Here is a 16614-nt window from a genome sequence, read left to right on the forward strand (position 1 = left end):
AAGAAATGGAAACATTTTAAAGAAGCTGCGTTAGCTAAGTTCTCCATGGAAGCATAAGCCTAAACTATTAACTTTTTCCCTGACTTTCATGAGCTTCCTATTAGTTCACTAAACTAAAAATTGCTGTTAACTTTTAATTATAGTTAAGGACCTCAAAAAAAGATACTCCTGAGCGAATTCTGTGCCCCTCCCCCCCAAAAAAATCTGTGCACAATATTTTAAAATTCCATAAAATTCTTCATATTTTATTTGTCAATAAATAAATGTGGAGGCTCCACTATCGCAGTGGGGAGCCCAGGCTACTGGCTGCATGGAGGTGGGAGATTACCCTGCAGTACCCCCACCCCACCCACGGGACACGGACTTAAAGATGAGGCTGCATCCGACCCTGACAGTGCAAGGGCTGGGCCTGCCCCAAAAATACCCCGGGGCCCTGACCCTCCATGCCAGGCACACGAAGATAGCAAGCAAGAGGGACAGTCTAGCATGCACGCGCAGCTCTGGCCTCTGATCCAGGAGAGGGGCCGGCAGGCTTAGCCTGGCAGGATCCTTGTGCGGGGGGAATCCAGGTGTGGGGTGAGGTGTGGGGCAGTCTGAATGTGGGGGGTCCAGATGCAGGGGAGATCTGGATGCACAGGGGTTCGTTTGATGGTTCCAGATGCAGGGGAAATGGGACTCTGCAGGGGGGTCCTACTGGAGATGGTTGGGGCTCAGCAGTGAGGGTCTTGGTGTGGGGGGATGGGCTTCTGGGTGTGTGGGGGCTTAGTGGGTGGGTCTGGGTACTGCGGGAGTGGGGCTTGGTGAGGTGGGGATCCGGGTGCAGCTGGTTGGGGCTCAGTGGTATGAGGATCTGGATACAGGGTGGTCCAAGTGCAGGGAGGTGGGGCTTGTCGTGGTGGGGGTTCAAGTGGGAGGGCTCAGCAGAAGGTGGTCTGGGTGCAGGGGTGGGGGTCCAGATGCAGGCAGGCTCCTGATGCAGAGGAATGAGGCTGCGGGTGTGGGGGTGGGAGGCTCGGTGCAGGGGGGTGGGTGAGGCTCAAAAAGGAGCCTGGTAAGGGTGGGTTTGGATATACAGGAGTTGGGTGGACGGGTGAGAAGTTCCCCATACAGTGACTCCTCCCCCTTCAGCGGAGGACCAATGGGGACAAGACGCAGGTGGGAGATGCGGGGCTTCCGGCAGCTAGGGGAGGTTTCTGGGGCTGGGGCTGACCCAGCCCCAGCCACTCCTTGCAGGGGAAGAGGAAGACCCGTCCTCTCCAGCCCAGCCAGGATAGCAGCTGATTTACCTCTCCGCCAGCTGCCCTGGGTGCCCGTGCCTGTAATGACTCACCCATGCTGCTGGGGAGGGCTGCATTACCGCTCTAGCAGCTTCCCTTTGCTTCCCCATCAGAAAGTCATTTTTCTGCAGGGAAGCAAAGAAATCTGAAAGGGAACTGAAGCACAGAGAGGCTAAGTGACTGCTGAAGCTCACGGGGGAATTCTGTGGTGGAGCAGGGAAACGTACCCAAGTCTCCCATGTCCTAGGCTGGTGCTCTAACCACTGGACCATCCTTCCTTTTGCTGAGAGCCTGAATGAGGGATTTGGCTATGGGGATGGAAAGGATAGATCTTGGGGATGTTGAGGACAAAGAAGCAGTGGGATTTGGTTATGGCCTTGAAGGTATTGGGCAAGGGAAAGGGAGGGGAAACTCCAGAACAACCACCAAATTGGTGATGGTGTTGACAGCAATGGAGAGTGGGTAAGTGGAGAAGCTTTGGGAGGGAAGATGAGAATGTTTGGTTTTGGCCAAATTAGAAGATATCCCAGAGGCGATATTAAGAGACAGGCTGGGATATGGGGTTGGGTGGGAGAAGAGAGCTGTGTACTGAATGGTATGTGATAAAGTAATTAAAGACAGCACCCCAGTACCTATGCACAAGAGGGGCCTGAATTCATGTTGCTGGGGCATCCTTAATTCTGGCATTTCCTAACTCGTAGGTGCTTGATTTGCAACCTTAATAAATAAATTAATGAATAATGTAACTTTTTATATATGTTTTGGGCCTTTGTTTCCTAGATAAGATTTTTCTATTGGCCTTGGCTATTGTGCTATTGCCACTGTAACACACACTGAGAGTGGTTAATAATATGTAAATAATGCACATTTGTTTATAACGTGCTCAGATATGAAGTCTTCTGATCATTTGATGGTAGAAACCTTAAATCAGCAACATTTTTTTTTTTTTAACGGAAGCCCTTCTAAATCAACAATTAGCAATACAGTGAAGGAAAAAAATGTGTTGGGGAAGCGATATGTTTGTCTTTGATACCTATGACCAATTCAGTTTTAACACATTTGTACAGCCTGGACATTTAGACCCCGAACCTGCAACCCTTCACACACATGAGTAATTTAACATACCCGAGAAGTCATATTGAAGTCAGTGGAATTACTTGCATGCATAAAGTTATTTATGTACAGAAGAATGAGGATCACTGGCAGGATCAGGGCTCTGAACTGTCACCCAGTTCAGTTGCTCTTCACGGTTTGGGCTTTTGGGTCAAAAACTTGTGAAATGGTAACACTGTTAGTCCCATGAAGAGTTCATTAGCTCTGCTGTACTTCCTCACAGGCTTTTTTTTTTTTTTTTTTTTTGTTTAAAGAAGATGCAACTACAATAATTTCTTTTAAAAAGCTGTTTCTTTAAGAGTACAAAGATTATTGGAAGAACTATAAGACACACAGAGTTAAGAAACATAAGATTTTAGAGCATATTCAGTTTATATGTAGAATGAACTGCATAAATGTCGTCTTTATTAGTTCACCAACAATAATATGTTAATGCATGTCTGTCTTTCCTTAGTTGCAGGGCACGATTCTTCAGTATGTGAAGACCTTGATGGAAGTGATGCCTAAAATCTGTAGGTTACCTAGACACGAATATGGCTCTCCAGGTTGGTTTACCTTTGATGTTACCACCATTGCATTAATAAGAGGACATTAATTCCTGGCTTCCAGTATATTTTTATAAACAATTCATGTATGTACATCTCATTGTAAATTATTTGCTCTCAAATAGCCATTAGGCAATGAGTGTAGGGGCAGAATAGGAATTGTTTCTAAATCTTCTATTGCTCTCTTTCATACTTACATAGGGTTCCCAGCCTTGCAATTTCAGATAGCAGTTCTGTTTAAATCTCTGTAATCTAGTTCCCAGTTCTCTGGAAAAGTTTCCTGCTTATTTCTTGTCCTTGTCAGATATAAGATACAGTGTATTAGACAATCTTTGAAGGAGTACTCAGTGCAAACTGGGATATAGTTCTGCAGAATAATTACGTTTAAGGTTTGCTGGGGGCGTCCTAGCCATTTAATGAGTCACAGTAGTTGGAGGAGAAGAAGCTACTCTGGAAGCTGGATGCCACAAAAGAGAATTAATTGCTAATTAGTATTTGTCATACTGTTGATTCCAATTTTGAAATGGCTTTCCTACCCCCAAACACCCCTTTTCCACAACTTCTAACAACACAAATGAATCCTTATATTTGCCACCCACCTTTAGAGCATTCTTTTATTTTTCCTGTGTTACTTAGGTTTATTAAACTGGAATAAGGTTGATTTTGCTTCCCATAGCATATTTGACTCTCACTGCAAAGGCTGAACCAAATCAAAGATTTGCTAAGTGTTCCTTCCTGTTTTTCTCTCTGGAGCATAGAAATGGATGAGTCATATCAATTAACCATTATAAAAAATTTGAAGTGTTTAGATGTCCTTTGTGCCTGGATTTAGGAATAAGCAACAGGTGCTACCATACATAGAGCCACGTAGGCCCCTATGTGGGGAGAGCCTGAATAAGGATTAGGAAGGTGAATTTCACCTTGGCGAGATTGCGTCAGAAGATTCTTTTTGGGGATGGGGTCCCTCCTGCCCTGAGGAATGAGCAGCAGGGAAGAAGTTGCCTGGGCTCCTTGGAGAAATCTGCTTAGGACTCCTCAGAGGACTCTTTCTACGGAAGGATAAAACTCAGGAAGGGTAAAACTCATTTGTGTAGGAGACAGAGATGCCTTCTTTTGGAGCTAAACTTTCTCAGACCTCGGCACTTTCCTTTCCAAGTGCCATCTGCATTTCTTCGACCTGGTCTTCACTAATAAAAACACCATAGCATAAAATACATTTAGAAAAAATAACATGTTATCTTCCCTTTTGGAGGAAGAGAAGGAGAAACCTCACATAGCAGATGCTAGTCATGTTCCTCAGTGCACTACGGGATGGTGCTCGGAAACCACAGGTGATGGGTGTGGTATAAGAAACTGAACAGAAAACTTGTTTGGAGAATCAGGGCGTTCACATTACTCCCTGTGTGACCCTCTCCCCAATAGCAGCATTGATCCCTCTGGAACCATACTATATTTTCATGATCTCTGTTGGCTGCTGCCCCAACCCTCCCTGCTGTGAGGGTAGGGGGGAGGGAGGGAAAAGCTTAGTGTGACATGGGGGAACCAGTGTTATTGTCTGTGGGGAGAAAATGTTGCAGAGAGTAGCCATCCCTCTTCAGCCTCAGGGGTGGCTCCAGGCAGCAGGGCAGCAAGCGCGTTCCTGGGGTGGCAAGCTGCGAGGGGTGGCCTGCTGGTTACTGTAAGGGCGGCAGGCAGGCGGCTTTTCGGTGGCATGCCTGTGGGAGATCCGTCGGTCCCGCGGCTTTTGCAGCAATTCGGTGGCGGGGATGGTGCGGCACCAGCAGATCTCCCACAGGCATGCCGCCGAAAGCCGCCTGCCTGCCATGCTTGGGGAGGCAAAAACATAGAGTCGCCCCTGTCGCTTCTTCCTCCCTCTGGCCTACACAGCCCTAACCCGGCAGACTGAGAGGGGAGGGATGTGTGCTGTACAGTCACTGCTCTGTCCTCTCCCTTCTGTCCCACCCTTCCCCGTACCAGTTTCTTCCATGTTTTGCTCCTCTTGGCTCACGTTAGTGGAGGGAAGCGTATAGGCCATAACTTCTATGCGCTGTCCACTCCTCCACCTCCTATAGCTCTCAGCACAAGTACCTTAAACAAATGTGTAACTGTACTAGCAATACGCATGGGTATCACTGAAGATACTCAGTTGCTATTTTAGTTCTCTGGTACAAACTCATTCACACATCGCTCTCATTGTCTCAGCTGCCTAGCCACAAAGACCAAAGCTGCTGCTCTGATCCAAAGCTTTAATGCATAAGGATCTGGACTGGCTTAATGTACTGCACATTTATCAATTCAGAATCTATTTCCCAGTTCACATCTACATATGAATAGCCATCATTCTCTATCTGAGTACACTTAGTAAGCCCCTAATTACATTACACAGCTCAGAGTTTTCATTTGGAATGTTTTATTGGACGCCATTAATTATATAGGACTTGAGCAATTCCAATCATGTCTGTCCTTTCGGATTTTTAATGACTCTTTATCATGCTAAAAGGAACAGAGGATGGAGATATGGGCAGCTGAGTTCAAGAGGCCTCCTTGCCAAAGATTTTGTTTCCATAGAAACGATCTTTAAGTGATGTGCAACTTACTCATCCTGTATTTTAGATAAATATTTTTATGACTGCATTAAACTAAAGGATTTTGGAGGTGAGGGGGGGACATTGCAGTAGCTCTCAAGTTCTTAAAGGAACACTGTCCTGCATATTTAAGCATATTTTATTTATCCGTTTAAGTCATCTTAGAAATATAATTGTCCCATATTTGTCTTTTTCTTTTCTATTACTAATTTCTTGTAGTGTTTGAATATGACTACAGTTGTTTTTGATCATCTAGCCATACTAAAATGTCCTTGGGAATCAGAAAAAAAGTGCTTATGTCAGCGCTGCTGCAGTGATAAGGTTAGATTTGTGCTACTGCTGGAAAACCTGCAGAGGGAAAGATTTAAAAAGGGAGCGGTGAAGACAGAGCCTTCCAAAATATAAACAGAGAGAGGGGATAGACTTTTTAAAAATTATTATTAAATAAATTACCACCTGAAGATTGCATTGGAGTAAACTTTAAAAAAAAGTTTATGTCAAATTTTGTGACTAAATTTGAAAATGCATATGAAAATAGAGTCAGGGGGGCAAAACCTGGCTTAGGACAAAGTATGACCCAAAAGAATCCCTGAACCACACTGAAACTGTTTTTTCTATCCTTTAAAATATTTGGGAATGTTTCACCCCAGGTGAAATCTCTCCCACAGCAATTTGGGGAGTTGCCTCTTCTGAGTGCACACAAACTGGAGTTCCAGGACACAGCAGAAGGGCTTTGACAGCAACTGATTCTTTGGGCTTTTTTAACAAACTGGGGGCTATGGGAACAGGAGCTCATCTGTGGGGAGGTGGATGGGGGGAGGAGGCTCACTGGAGCCTGCTGGGGTGAGACTGGAAGGAAGTATGTTGTAGGTTACTCTGAAGACTCTCCTTTGCGGAGGGAATTTGGAGGGAGGCAGGGCTCACAGGAGTGTATTGGGGAGGGGATGTATGTCAGAGGTAGGCAGGAGAAGGCAGGGACTATTGAGGAGGTAGGGAGAAGGAGGGGAAGGCCCCTTTGAAAGGTCTGATAGCAGTTTACTTACCAAAATGAAGCTTTACTTTCAAGCGTTTAGTATTCTGAATTTGAGATTTCATTGCAGAAAGGAAAATGAAAGAATTTCACTGAGGTAATTTGAAAGCTGATTGCCTTGGAGATGGCCTTCAAATCTCTATATGTACTCGATGGGGGAAAAAATATTCTAGTTAATTGTCAGAAAACAAGGCAGAAATTGAAAAAGCATTTTCATCAGATGAAAACAAAGTGGCCTTGGCTAGACAATAAATAATCTGCTAAATATGAAAAACAGAATAACATAATTTTTGTTCAGTGAATACAATAAGCAATGTGTGTAATGCATGCAGGCCCTGATCATTCAAAAACAAATATATGTGCACAGAGCATAATCCAACTGAAGTCAGTGGGACACAAAGCACATAAAGTTAAGTATGTGTGTATTTCTTTGCATGGTCAGGGCCAGAGTTTGTATTAAAAGTTCTATCAGAGAACGTAAAATTAAAGGTTATGCCGTAGCACACTGCTTGTTAGGAGGCATTTTATAATGAACAGTAGCAGAGATTTCATTTAATAATAAAAACCCAAAAGGCACTGTGCAGAAAATCATAGAGCCCAGCTCAGTTCTTTGAAAGAACAAATGTCATTAGTCTATACTTCAAACATACTATAGTAGCAAATTTTGTGTTCTTTTAGACCTTTGGGACATGGTTGACAAGAGCTTTTAGCTATGAAGCAGGATAGTTTTATAGAAAAGGAAAGGAAACCTTAAATGGAGAAATCCAACCCATTTTAAATTGCCTATGTCGACTTAATCTGTGTGCTAATTAATTTAGAAAGCCAGACCACATCACTGAAATGTGACATCTGCCATGTGAGCTCTTTTGAGATAGGATTTAGGAAGCAGAGATGGGGCCTAATCCTTTGTTAATCCTCTGCATTTACGAAATACATTTTATATCAAACAACCTTTGTTTCTGATGAGAGTGATGTAAGACAGCTGCAGAGGTTATATGTATGAATAACATTAAATACTTCCTAGTTACACCTATCCTCCCCAGCCTTGTACAAATGAAGGGATTTAATTAAAATTACTGTTAGCCTGGAAAAAAACCTAAATGTATTTATCTTGGAGATATTGTATATATTCAGATGATTCAATAACTTACAAATTTGCCTATTGCATTTATGTTCACAAATTAGTGGGAAGAAGGAATGCTGCAGACAAAGAAATAAGACTATCGCTGCCAGGACTCTTTGGTGGTGATAGTTTTTTTTAAAGGCTCCTAGAAAGGTTTCCTCCTTTTTTGTTGTATATTAATTGCTTAATCTTTTCCAAAAGTGACATATGTTCTACTTATGATGTGGTCAGATATAGATAAAGGTTGGTGTCACTGAAGCAGTAGCTGAAGCACTAGCCAAAACTTGAAGATATTTTCTGCTCTGATCTCAAGCAGATACTGCTGTTTGTACAATTGTTGTTTAGGGTTCCATAGCATCTGACTTATAAAGTTAGACCTGTAGGGGGAATTTGTTTACCCTCTGGGTAAGGTGGTGATTGCATATGGAATACTGGTAGTATCATTTAATAACCACCCTCATCCCATGCTCATTCTGGCATTTATAACTTATTTTATAAAGAGCTTTAATCTAAAATTGCAGTAGCATAAATATTACAATTAATTTTACAAAGCCTCACTCTAATTTGAATCAATCAAGGATTTGAATTCCTCCACCTTGTCAGACGCAGGGTGAGTCTGACTCAGGGCTGGGGAGGGCTGCCTCAGGTGTGTGTGTGGTACTTCTCTGGGAAGTCCCATGGCAGGGACTGTGATGAGAGAGCAGAGTGGCAGTGTGTGACAGGAGAGTTGAAGGTAGTCCTTTCCCTCAGCCGTTCTGCTGACAGTTTCACTGTCTCAGGTCGCAGGAATTTATAAAAAGAAAAATCTGGGACAAAACCTTTTTTGTAAAACCAACTGGGCCAGGCCCTGAAAAGCAGGACATTCCTGGTGCTTGGGGACATGTGGTCACTCTAAATTGTAGATCCAGAGCATGGATTAAAACAAGCTCACTGTTTGACAAAACAACATAATAAGCTTTCAGGGATTTATTATTAGGTATCATGTAAAACTGAACACCAGAAATATTTTCAACAAAACCTTTTTAGTGTCTCATTTGCTTCTTGTAGGTTGTTTATTGGAATAACCCAAAATAGGTAACATGCAGCTCTTAAGCCATAATTTCAAGTGCAGGTGAAAGATAGCAGCATGTGAAATGGGACCCAGCTAAATGTTTGTTTATAAAGGAAGGCCTTGTTATAACACATACTCCTTTCACAGCGTATCCTTTATGGAGACTGGGGCTATGCAAAGGAAGCAGATTTTTTTTTTCAGAGTGGCTGCAAGGAGCTCTATTACTTGGTGTGGATATATAATACCCAGTATTTTATTTTATTTTGTTATACAAAATATAAACCTTATCAAAAGAAGATCAAAGTAACTTGATAATGGTGTGTAAGCACCTTGGTAGAGAGAAAATACCAAGTACTAAAGGGCTTTTTAACTAGCGGAAAAAGGCATCACAAGAACCAATAGCTGGAAGTTAAAGTCAGACAAATTCAAATTAGATATAAGGTGCATTGCACTGGGAGCTCATCTTCAGTTGCCAATATGATCCCAAATCCTTTTCAGGGTCTCTGCCTTCCCGGATACAGTTCCATGTGTTATCCCACCCCCCTGCCCCCGCCTTCTGTAGACATGGCTTGCATTCCTTGCATGAAAGATGCTACTAGAAAAAAAGTTGTACAAAGCTCTACAATTATATTCATCCTCAGTGAGCCAGTGAGGGACTTGATATCTACATCAACTTTTCCTTCTTGTTCCACTCCCCATCTCACCCCACTATCTGCTGTTTTGGTAAAGGGGAAACTATTTCTGTTCCATATGATTTTATCCACTTAACTAGATTTTTTTATCAGATGATTTCAGTAAGTTAATAGATGTGTATGTGATAACTATTGAAATAATTAGCCTTGACTCCTCAAAGGTTTTCACCTTTTTTTCTTTTCTTTTAAATAAATATATATATATGCGCACACTCACACACATCAGGTATCCTGGAATTTTTCCACCATCAGCTGAAGGACATTGTCGAATATGCAGAACTGAAGACTGTGTGTTTCCAGAATTTGCGGGAAGTGGGAAATGCTGTGCTCTTCTGTCTACTCATCGAGCAGAGTCTGGTAGGTGCTTAGGAAGTTACTTTAAAACTGTGTGTATCCAAAAACGTTCTTCAAAAATCGCTGTCATTGATGCCTTAAGCTAAAATTACAGACATGACTTCGGAAAGTTTTCTTCAATTGTAAAACAATCTCCCTTAAGAAAAAATATCTTTTGGGTGCAGAAACATTGGTGAGTTCTCTCTTACAGCCTTGCAAAGCTCAGACTTGGTACCAATGTATAGACGTGGTTGAATGCTAAGGAAGAACGTGCCAGCTCCACTTCTTTCTCAGCTCTCCTCGCTGTCCAGTTTATGGGTGGTTGGGGTGGGTCTGTGCATCCTGAAAGCTGGGGTGGGTAGGTGCATCTTATCTTCACAAGGAAAGGTAAATTGCCACAGTGGTAGCAGATGGACACAGAGAAGGTAGAGAAAATCAGTCCTAGAATAAAAGTGTGAAAAAATCAGAAGAGAGCTTTGGCTCACAGACTAGGAGTACCCTCTCTTGGTCTACACAATATAAGCCCCTCTACTTAAAATTAAAATAGAATCATGACTGTACCGTTTATATTATCTTCTGCTAGCACTAATCACACAAGCTACTGAAATTGTATGTAAAAACCCAAGAGCCTAAAAGAACACACTTGGTAAAACTCTTTGCCTAATGTTTTGTTGTTAGAGCTAGTACAACATTTTTGCCGTGAAACATGGCATAGTCTGCCTAAGAGAGTACGTAGTCCCCATCGCTTGGGACATTTACCACTTGACTGGGGAAAAAAATGTAGAAAACCTACTGTGGTGCACAGTCCTGCATTAGCAGTGGGGTGGACTAGGCCTGAAAGATTTTTCCCATCTCTAACATCTGCAATTCTAGTGGACATTTTGAAATAAACTCATTTATGGAAAGTAGAAAATTAAATCTTTGTTTCTCCATATACTGTCAATCATAGCTCAGGTGTTAATGCCATTGCTCTTTCTATGTAGGTTATTGAATATCAGTGAGATGGCACTGCACCAACCATGAATTTATGCATGCCCTCTTGCAACTCCATTTGATGGAAGAGTGTATCTGAAAATATTTTACCATTGAAAACACATGCAACTTCCAAATCCCCTATGTACTAAATTGGCTGTCTGTGGTTGCAATATTTTCAACACACTGTTCTCTATACCATGTAGTAATCTTCTTATCCTGTGCTCCAGCTTTTGCTTAGTGTTTTTTGGAGGAAGGTGGCAGTTAGTTCTCTCTCTGTGTGGGTACGTCTGATCTCCTATTGTCATAAAATCTGAGTGCCTCTCAGGTATCTAAAAAGAGGAATAACAATGTGTTGGGTTTGTATTCCGTGATTCATGTGTAGAAACTAATGTGGCACATAAGGTGGTCTTCAGATTGTTGACACCCTGAAATGGATACACCCTACTTATTTCTGTTTTAAAATTCTTGAGTTTGTGTTAAATTCCTATAGCCCTGTATGGACAGGACAGATTGGTAGGGGAAAGGGGGATCACATATGGAATATTCCATTTGTTTTTTAAACTCAGAGTTTGTGTAACAAATGACTAGATGACAAAGAAAATGAGAGAGCTGTTTTTTTCTCTTTAGAAACACAAACGTTAGCATATCAAGAATTTATGTGGCTCTATATTTAACTCAAGAACAGAGTGAACTGGCACAACAGACTTCATCAGTGAGCTCCTAGATGTTCTCAAGTACGCAATGTAACACAACATCACTATTAAGTAGTAGCTGAGGGCCAGGCAGTATATCTGCCAAGGCTGCAATGGCAACTCAAATATTTTTTTATTTTTATATTTTTAATTGCCAGAGGATGTTGTGAAGGCCAAAACTATATAACAGGATTCAAAAAAGAACTAAATAACTTCAAGGAGGATAGGTCCTCCTTGGCTATTACTAGGATGGGCACGGATGTAACCCCATGCTCTGTTTGCCAGAAGCTGGCAATGGGCGACAGGGGATGGATCATTTGTTGATAGCCTGTTATGTTCATTCCCTCTAAACCACCTGGCATTGGCCAGAGTCGGAAGACCGGATACTGGGCTGGATGGACCAGTGGTTTGACCCAGTATGGCCTTCTTATGTTCTTAGATAATGTACAATGGGATGTACGGTGTGGGGGCTAAGGCGATCTGGGCCAAAGACTTGCTGTGTGACCAAGTCGCTCTCTATCTTTTTGCTTCAGTTTTTCCTGTCTATAAAATAAGGATACACAGGGATGTTGTGAGGTTAAATTATGTGCTGCTTTGTGACTCTCAGGTGGATACAAGGCAGTATAAAGGGGGAAAATGTTATAGTTGGCACAGGTGGCGACACCTCTAGTTAAATTTGTCTGACATTTTCCATTATAAGACCTTGTTCTTTTTTGAGTGCTTGCTCATGTCCATTCCACATTAGGTGCGCGCATGCTGCATGCACAGTCACCACAGATTTTCCCCTCAATGGTATCCGTCAGGCCGGCTCTAGCGCCCTCTGGTGCCACACGCTCATGCGCCAGTAATAAGGGGCCCGGCCGGTCCTGTGCCTTCTCAGTTCCTTCTTACCACCTCTGATGATCACTGGAACAACTTCTCTTGCCTTGGCAAGGCATTCGTCGGTGGTTCTGTTATTCCGTCCTTTCACAAGTTTAGTTACCTTCAGTTTATCTCTATTAGTAGGAGTGTTATATACTTGGATCCCCACGTGTTTAGAAGGACATCCTCTGTCCTTGGGGCCGGGCATGCCCCGGTATCTGGGCTTCAAACCCTGCACCTCCTGCGGCACGCCCATGCCAGTGGACAACCCGCACTTCAGGTGTCTGAAGTGTCTCGGGGAGGCTCACGTATGAGAGTCCCGCTGCCAGTTCAAGCCTCATACGAAAAAGGACAGGGAGGCTAAGCTAAGGTCCATCCTGATGGAAGCTGCACTCAGACCAGAGTTGGAGCCACGCCAGTCGGACTCTGCACTGCGTACCTCAGCATTAGTATGAAGTGCTCTTCCAGCGGCCACTCCTCTATGCCCACAAGCAGCACTGTCGACTCCACTCTGCTCACAAATGCCATTGAGTCCAGTGAAGCACCATCCTCTGACACCGGGTGAACATAGTGGCGCCAGCGGGATCGCGGTGCCGTCTGCCCCAGAGACATTTGCAGTAGTCAGGGACCTGATGGCTCTCCTGGTTCCGCTGACACTGGTGGGGCAAATTCTGGCACTGGCGAGGTCATCAAGCAGAAGGAAGCATGTTGCCCCGAGCTCCTATCCAGCACTGGTACTGGCCAGAGGGAAACCGACCTGCTGATGTTGGCAAATACTTCCCTGCTCCAGCACCATTCCCCAGACTCTTGGCACTGGCTGATGGAAGCGAGGGGTACCATCCGTCCGTGGTCCCCTCAAGCCAACTTGTCCTCAGAGTCAGAGGTGGAGTCCTGCACCCAACCAACGGGCCAATACCAGTACACGACCTACGGTCCATCGGATCCTGGTGTGGGTGCTCTTCCAGGTGCCTGGCCCAGTGGGCAGTGGCCTTTTTCTGGAATCTGTTGGATTTCCCCCCGGTATCAGGACTGCCTTCCAGTCGTTTGTACTCGGTGGTGTCTGAGAGAAGGGCCCCTCTGCCCCACCATCTGGCACCCGACCCGGGCTCCAGTACCAAGCCTGGTACCAATACTCAGGACTTGGGGCTGCATGATGTGGTCTGTGCAGAAGAAGAGGAAGAAGGCCCGCTGCCAGTGCAGGCCGCCTCCTCCCCAGACAAAGCTGTGTTGGGGCCAAGCGTCTCAGCATTGCAGGATGATTTTAGAGCTTACCAGGAGCTATTGAAAAGGGTGGCTTCTAAGCTAGGGCTGGAAGTGGAGGTGTTTAAAGAGTCCTCACACAGTCTGATCAACATCTTGGCCGCAGTGGCCCCGTCAAAGGTGGCCCTACCCCTCAACGAGGCCGTTATGGGTCCAGTCAGGTGTCTATGGCAGACCCTATCCTCTCTGCTCCTCCACTTAAAAAGAGTAGAGAAAAGTACTATGTTCCCGTCAAGTAGTATGAATACTTATATTCCCACCCCCCTCCTGGGTCCCTTGTGGTTGCAGCGGCCAATGAAAGAGAAAGGAAAGGGCTGCAAGGCGTGACACCTTCCCCCCTTCCCTTCCCCCCCCCCCCCCCAAAAACCAAACCAACTGAAGGACTCAAAGAAGCTGGACCTGTTTGGTAAAAAGATTTATGCTACTGGTGGGTTACAGCTCCACATCTCCAACCAGAAAGGCTTACTTGGGCGGTACAACTATAACATCTGGGACTCCATGTCAAAATTCAAGGACACGCTGCCGCAGGAGTCCAGACAGGAATTCTCCGCTCTGGTGGAGAAAGGGAAGGTGCAGCTGACATGGCTGCTAGAACAAAGGCATCAGTAGTGGTCATGCAGGTTCAGCAGTCCATTCAGGACCTTCTGTTTGAGGGAAATTGCAGACGGATGCAAATTTCCATGGGCTGAAAGATTCTAGAGCCACTGTCAGGACCCTGGGCGTCTATGCCCCAGCATCTTAGGGAAAGCACTTAAGACCTCTGCACCTGGTCTGCTTCTTGGCTCTGCCGCCTTGCCGAGACCTGTTTAAGAACTGGGCAGAGGATATGAGCACATACAACTGCCATCTTCCACCTCAGCTCATTATCGGGCTCACACAAATATCCAGGAGTCCCCAAGCAGAATTTTTTTGAATGGGCACTTGAGGGTGTTATATCAGTTCCCATACCAGATCCTGCCCTTTCCCCCCACCTCCACCTTGTTTTCAGACGACTCTCATATTTCAGCCTGGCGTGGTCCCTCATGAAATCAGACCACTGGGTGCTGAGAACAGTGGAAGAAGATTGCAGGTCCCTTCCGCAATCTTCCTCGACGGGCCCTACACAGTCGGCTCCCAGGCACCCCGAGTCATCAAAGCACTCATTATGACGAGACACTCGAGGTCAATATCGCAATCCCCCCTGCACTAGATCCAGCTACCCCCATTTTCCAGCCACCTTTCTTATTTCCTGGCTACCTGGATCCAGATCACCTAAGACTGCTGGGTTTTCAGCACAATAGAACTGGATTACATGATCCGGTTCCTGTCCACCCTATCTTTCCATCCCCTCTCAGTGACCCTTCTCATGAGCTCCTGTTGGAGTAAGAAGTCCAGTCCCTCTAGATGGGAGCTGTGAAGGAGGTTCCCTTTCACTTGAGAGGAAAGGGGTTCTGTTCCCGCTACTTCCTAATTCCAAAAGCCAAAGCGGGTCTAAAGACTCTTTTTAGACTCATTTGGCCTTGACTACTGCAACATTCAGATAGTCCATTTAAAATGCTACTGCTAAGATCTTCCTGGCTGTTTGTTCTGACCACAGCACCCCTCTCTTGAATCCCTCCTCTGGTTCCTTTTTCTCCTCTCCAGCTCACATAAGCTTCTTGTCTACCTTTGCAACGTAGCCTAATCCTACCTAGCTGATTGACCACCCCCCTTCATTGCTGTGGCAGCATTCCCAGCCATTACCACCCACCAGTCAACCTTCTCCATAAGCACCTTCATGCTACCCACATTGCCCTTTATGCATGGGGGAACAGCTCCCTGACGCTATCCATACAGCCCTCCTTAGGCTAACCTTTGCCATGATGACTGTTATTGTCTGCCCATCATCAGGCAAGGATGTTATGACTGTCCCTCTCCTCCTTCTCTTTCCTGCTCCATTACTCTAATTTCCCCACTATTGCCATTCTTCTCCGCCCATTAAAAACACAAAAACCTGTCACTAACAAAGCTATGCCAGTTCTTCATCAAATGTATTTCCTTGTAGGGAAGGAGGGCAAAGAGAGATCCAAGGCACCCCTGGTTTGTGCAATGTACTTGACCTACAGAAGCAACAACTGTGTGTGTGACACCCTCTAGTGTCCTGGAGCCCTACCCTTCATCTGCTTGTGTCTTTCTCAGATTGTAAGACCTCTGGTCAGGGATTGTCTCCTATCTATGTGTGTACAGTGCCCAGTAGTACCATGGGGCTCCAGTCCCAATTAGGCCTTTGGGTGCTACCACAATGTAAATGTTCTACTAGTACTACTACTACTACCAGCATCTAATTAGATGGACTGTTAGAGAATTTTACTCATTGTGGGTAAATTATTTAATTTCCTTGGAAAAGGGCCAGATCCCTGTGTTTGACTGAAATAAGTCATGGAACATGAAGTCGTCTCTCCTCTGTGGGGGTTGTTAAATCCATTAATGTCAATGAAATATAAAAATGAAAACATAACTGTTTCTCAAATTTTGTTCTGAAGAGGCCTCAGATGAGTCTAGCTCTGATCTCAGCTTCTGCTCTTGGCTGTTTCATACACTGAGAACACACAGGGATTTCCAGAAGCAAACGTATCCAACTTCATGGATATTTTTTTAATATTTGTGAAACAATTTTATTTTTTTTATTCCTTATATTTTAAAGATTTGAAATGTTCCATGCTGGGACCCCCCTCTCCCTTGCCATTAGTCTCCTGCATCTGAGACTTTCTTTCTGGGAGACATGTTTCTGGGTGATAATGGGTTATGGGAACAGTGTTGGTAAAAATAAAAGCATGACTCGCTGCTTTGTTCACATTTGTGTGTGTCTACACAGGATCTGTCTGCCACTTTAATACAGAACTTCCTCATTCTGCATTCGTCTTTTCAATAAATAGCCTCTGTCCTTTAAGAACTGCCAACTCTGGGTGGGAGTAGAGTTGCTGTAACTCTTTGTGAATCCTGGATAACCCACAGAAGCCAAATTGCTGCTAAGTACTTCTGTGAAAATGGAGCCAAAAGCACCATGTGTTTGTTCTAACTGTAGGTGCTTGGTGCCCTCTGGTGTCAGCCACTATTTG

At 44.5% G+C, this 16614-nt stretch overlaps 1 protein-coding gene across 1 annotated transcript in view; it reads left to right on the forward strand.

Annotated features, from left to right (window-relative positions):
* CYFIP1 (cytoplasmic FMR1 interacting protein 1) overlaps positions 1–16614 on the forward strand; it is a gene marked incomplete in the record, with an annotated part of 115525 nt that overhangs the window by 90668 nt on the left and 8243 nt on the right. The window contains 2 exon segments of the mRNA XM_034757907.1: positions 2845–2935; positions 9643–9773. Coding sequence (XP_034613798.1) covers positions 2845–2935; positions 9643–9773 — 222 coding nt within the window.

Source organism: Trachemys scripta, chromosome 1, assembly GCF_013100865.1.
Source record: "Trachemys scripta elegans isolate TJP31775 chromosome 1, CAS_Tse_1.0, whole genome shotgun sequence".
Lineage (NCBI taxonomy): Eukaryota > Metazoa > Chordata > Testudines > Emydidae > Trachemys > Trachemys scripta.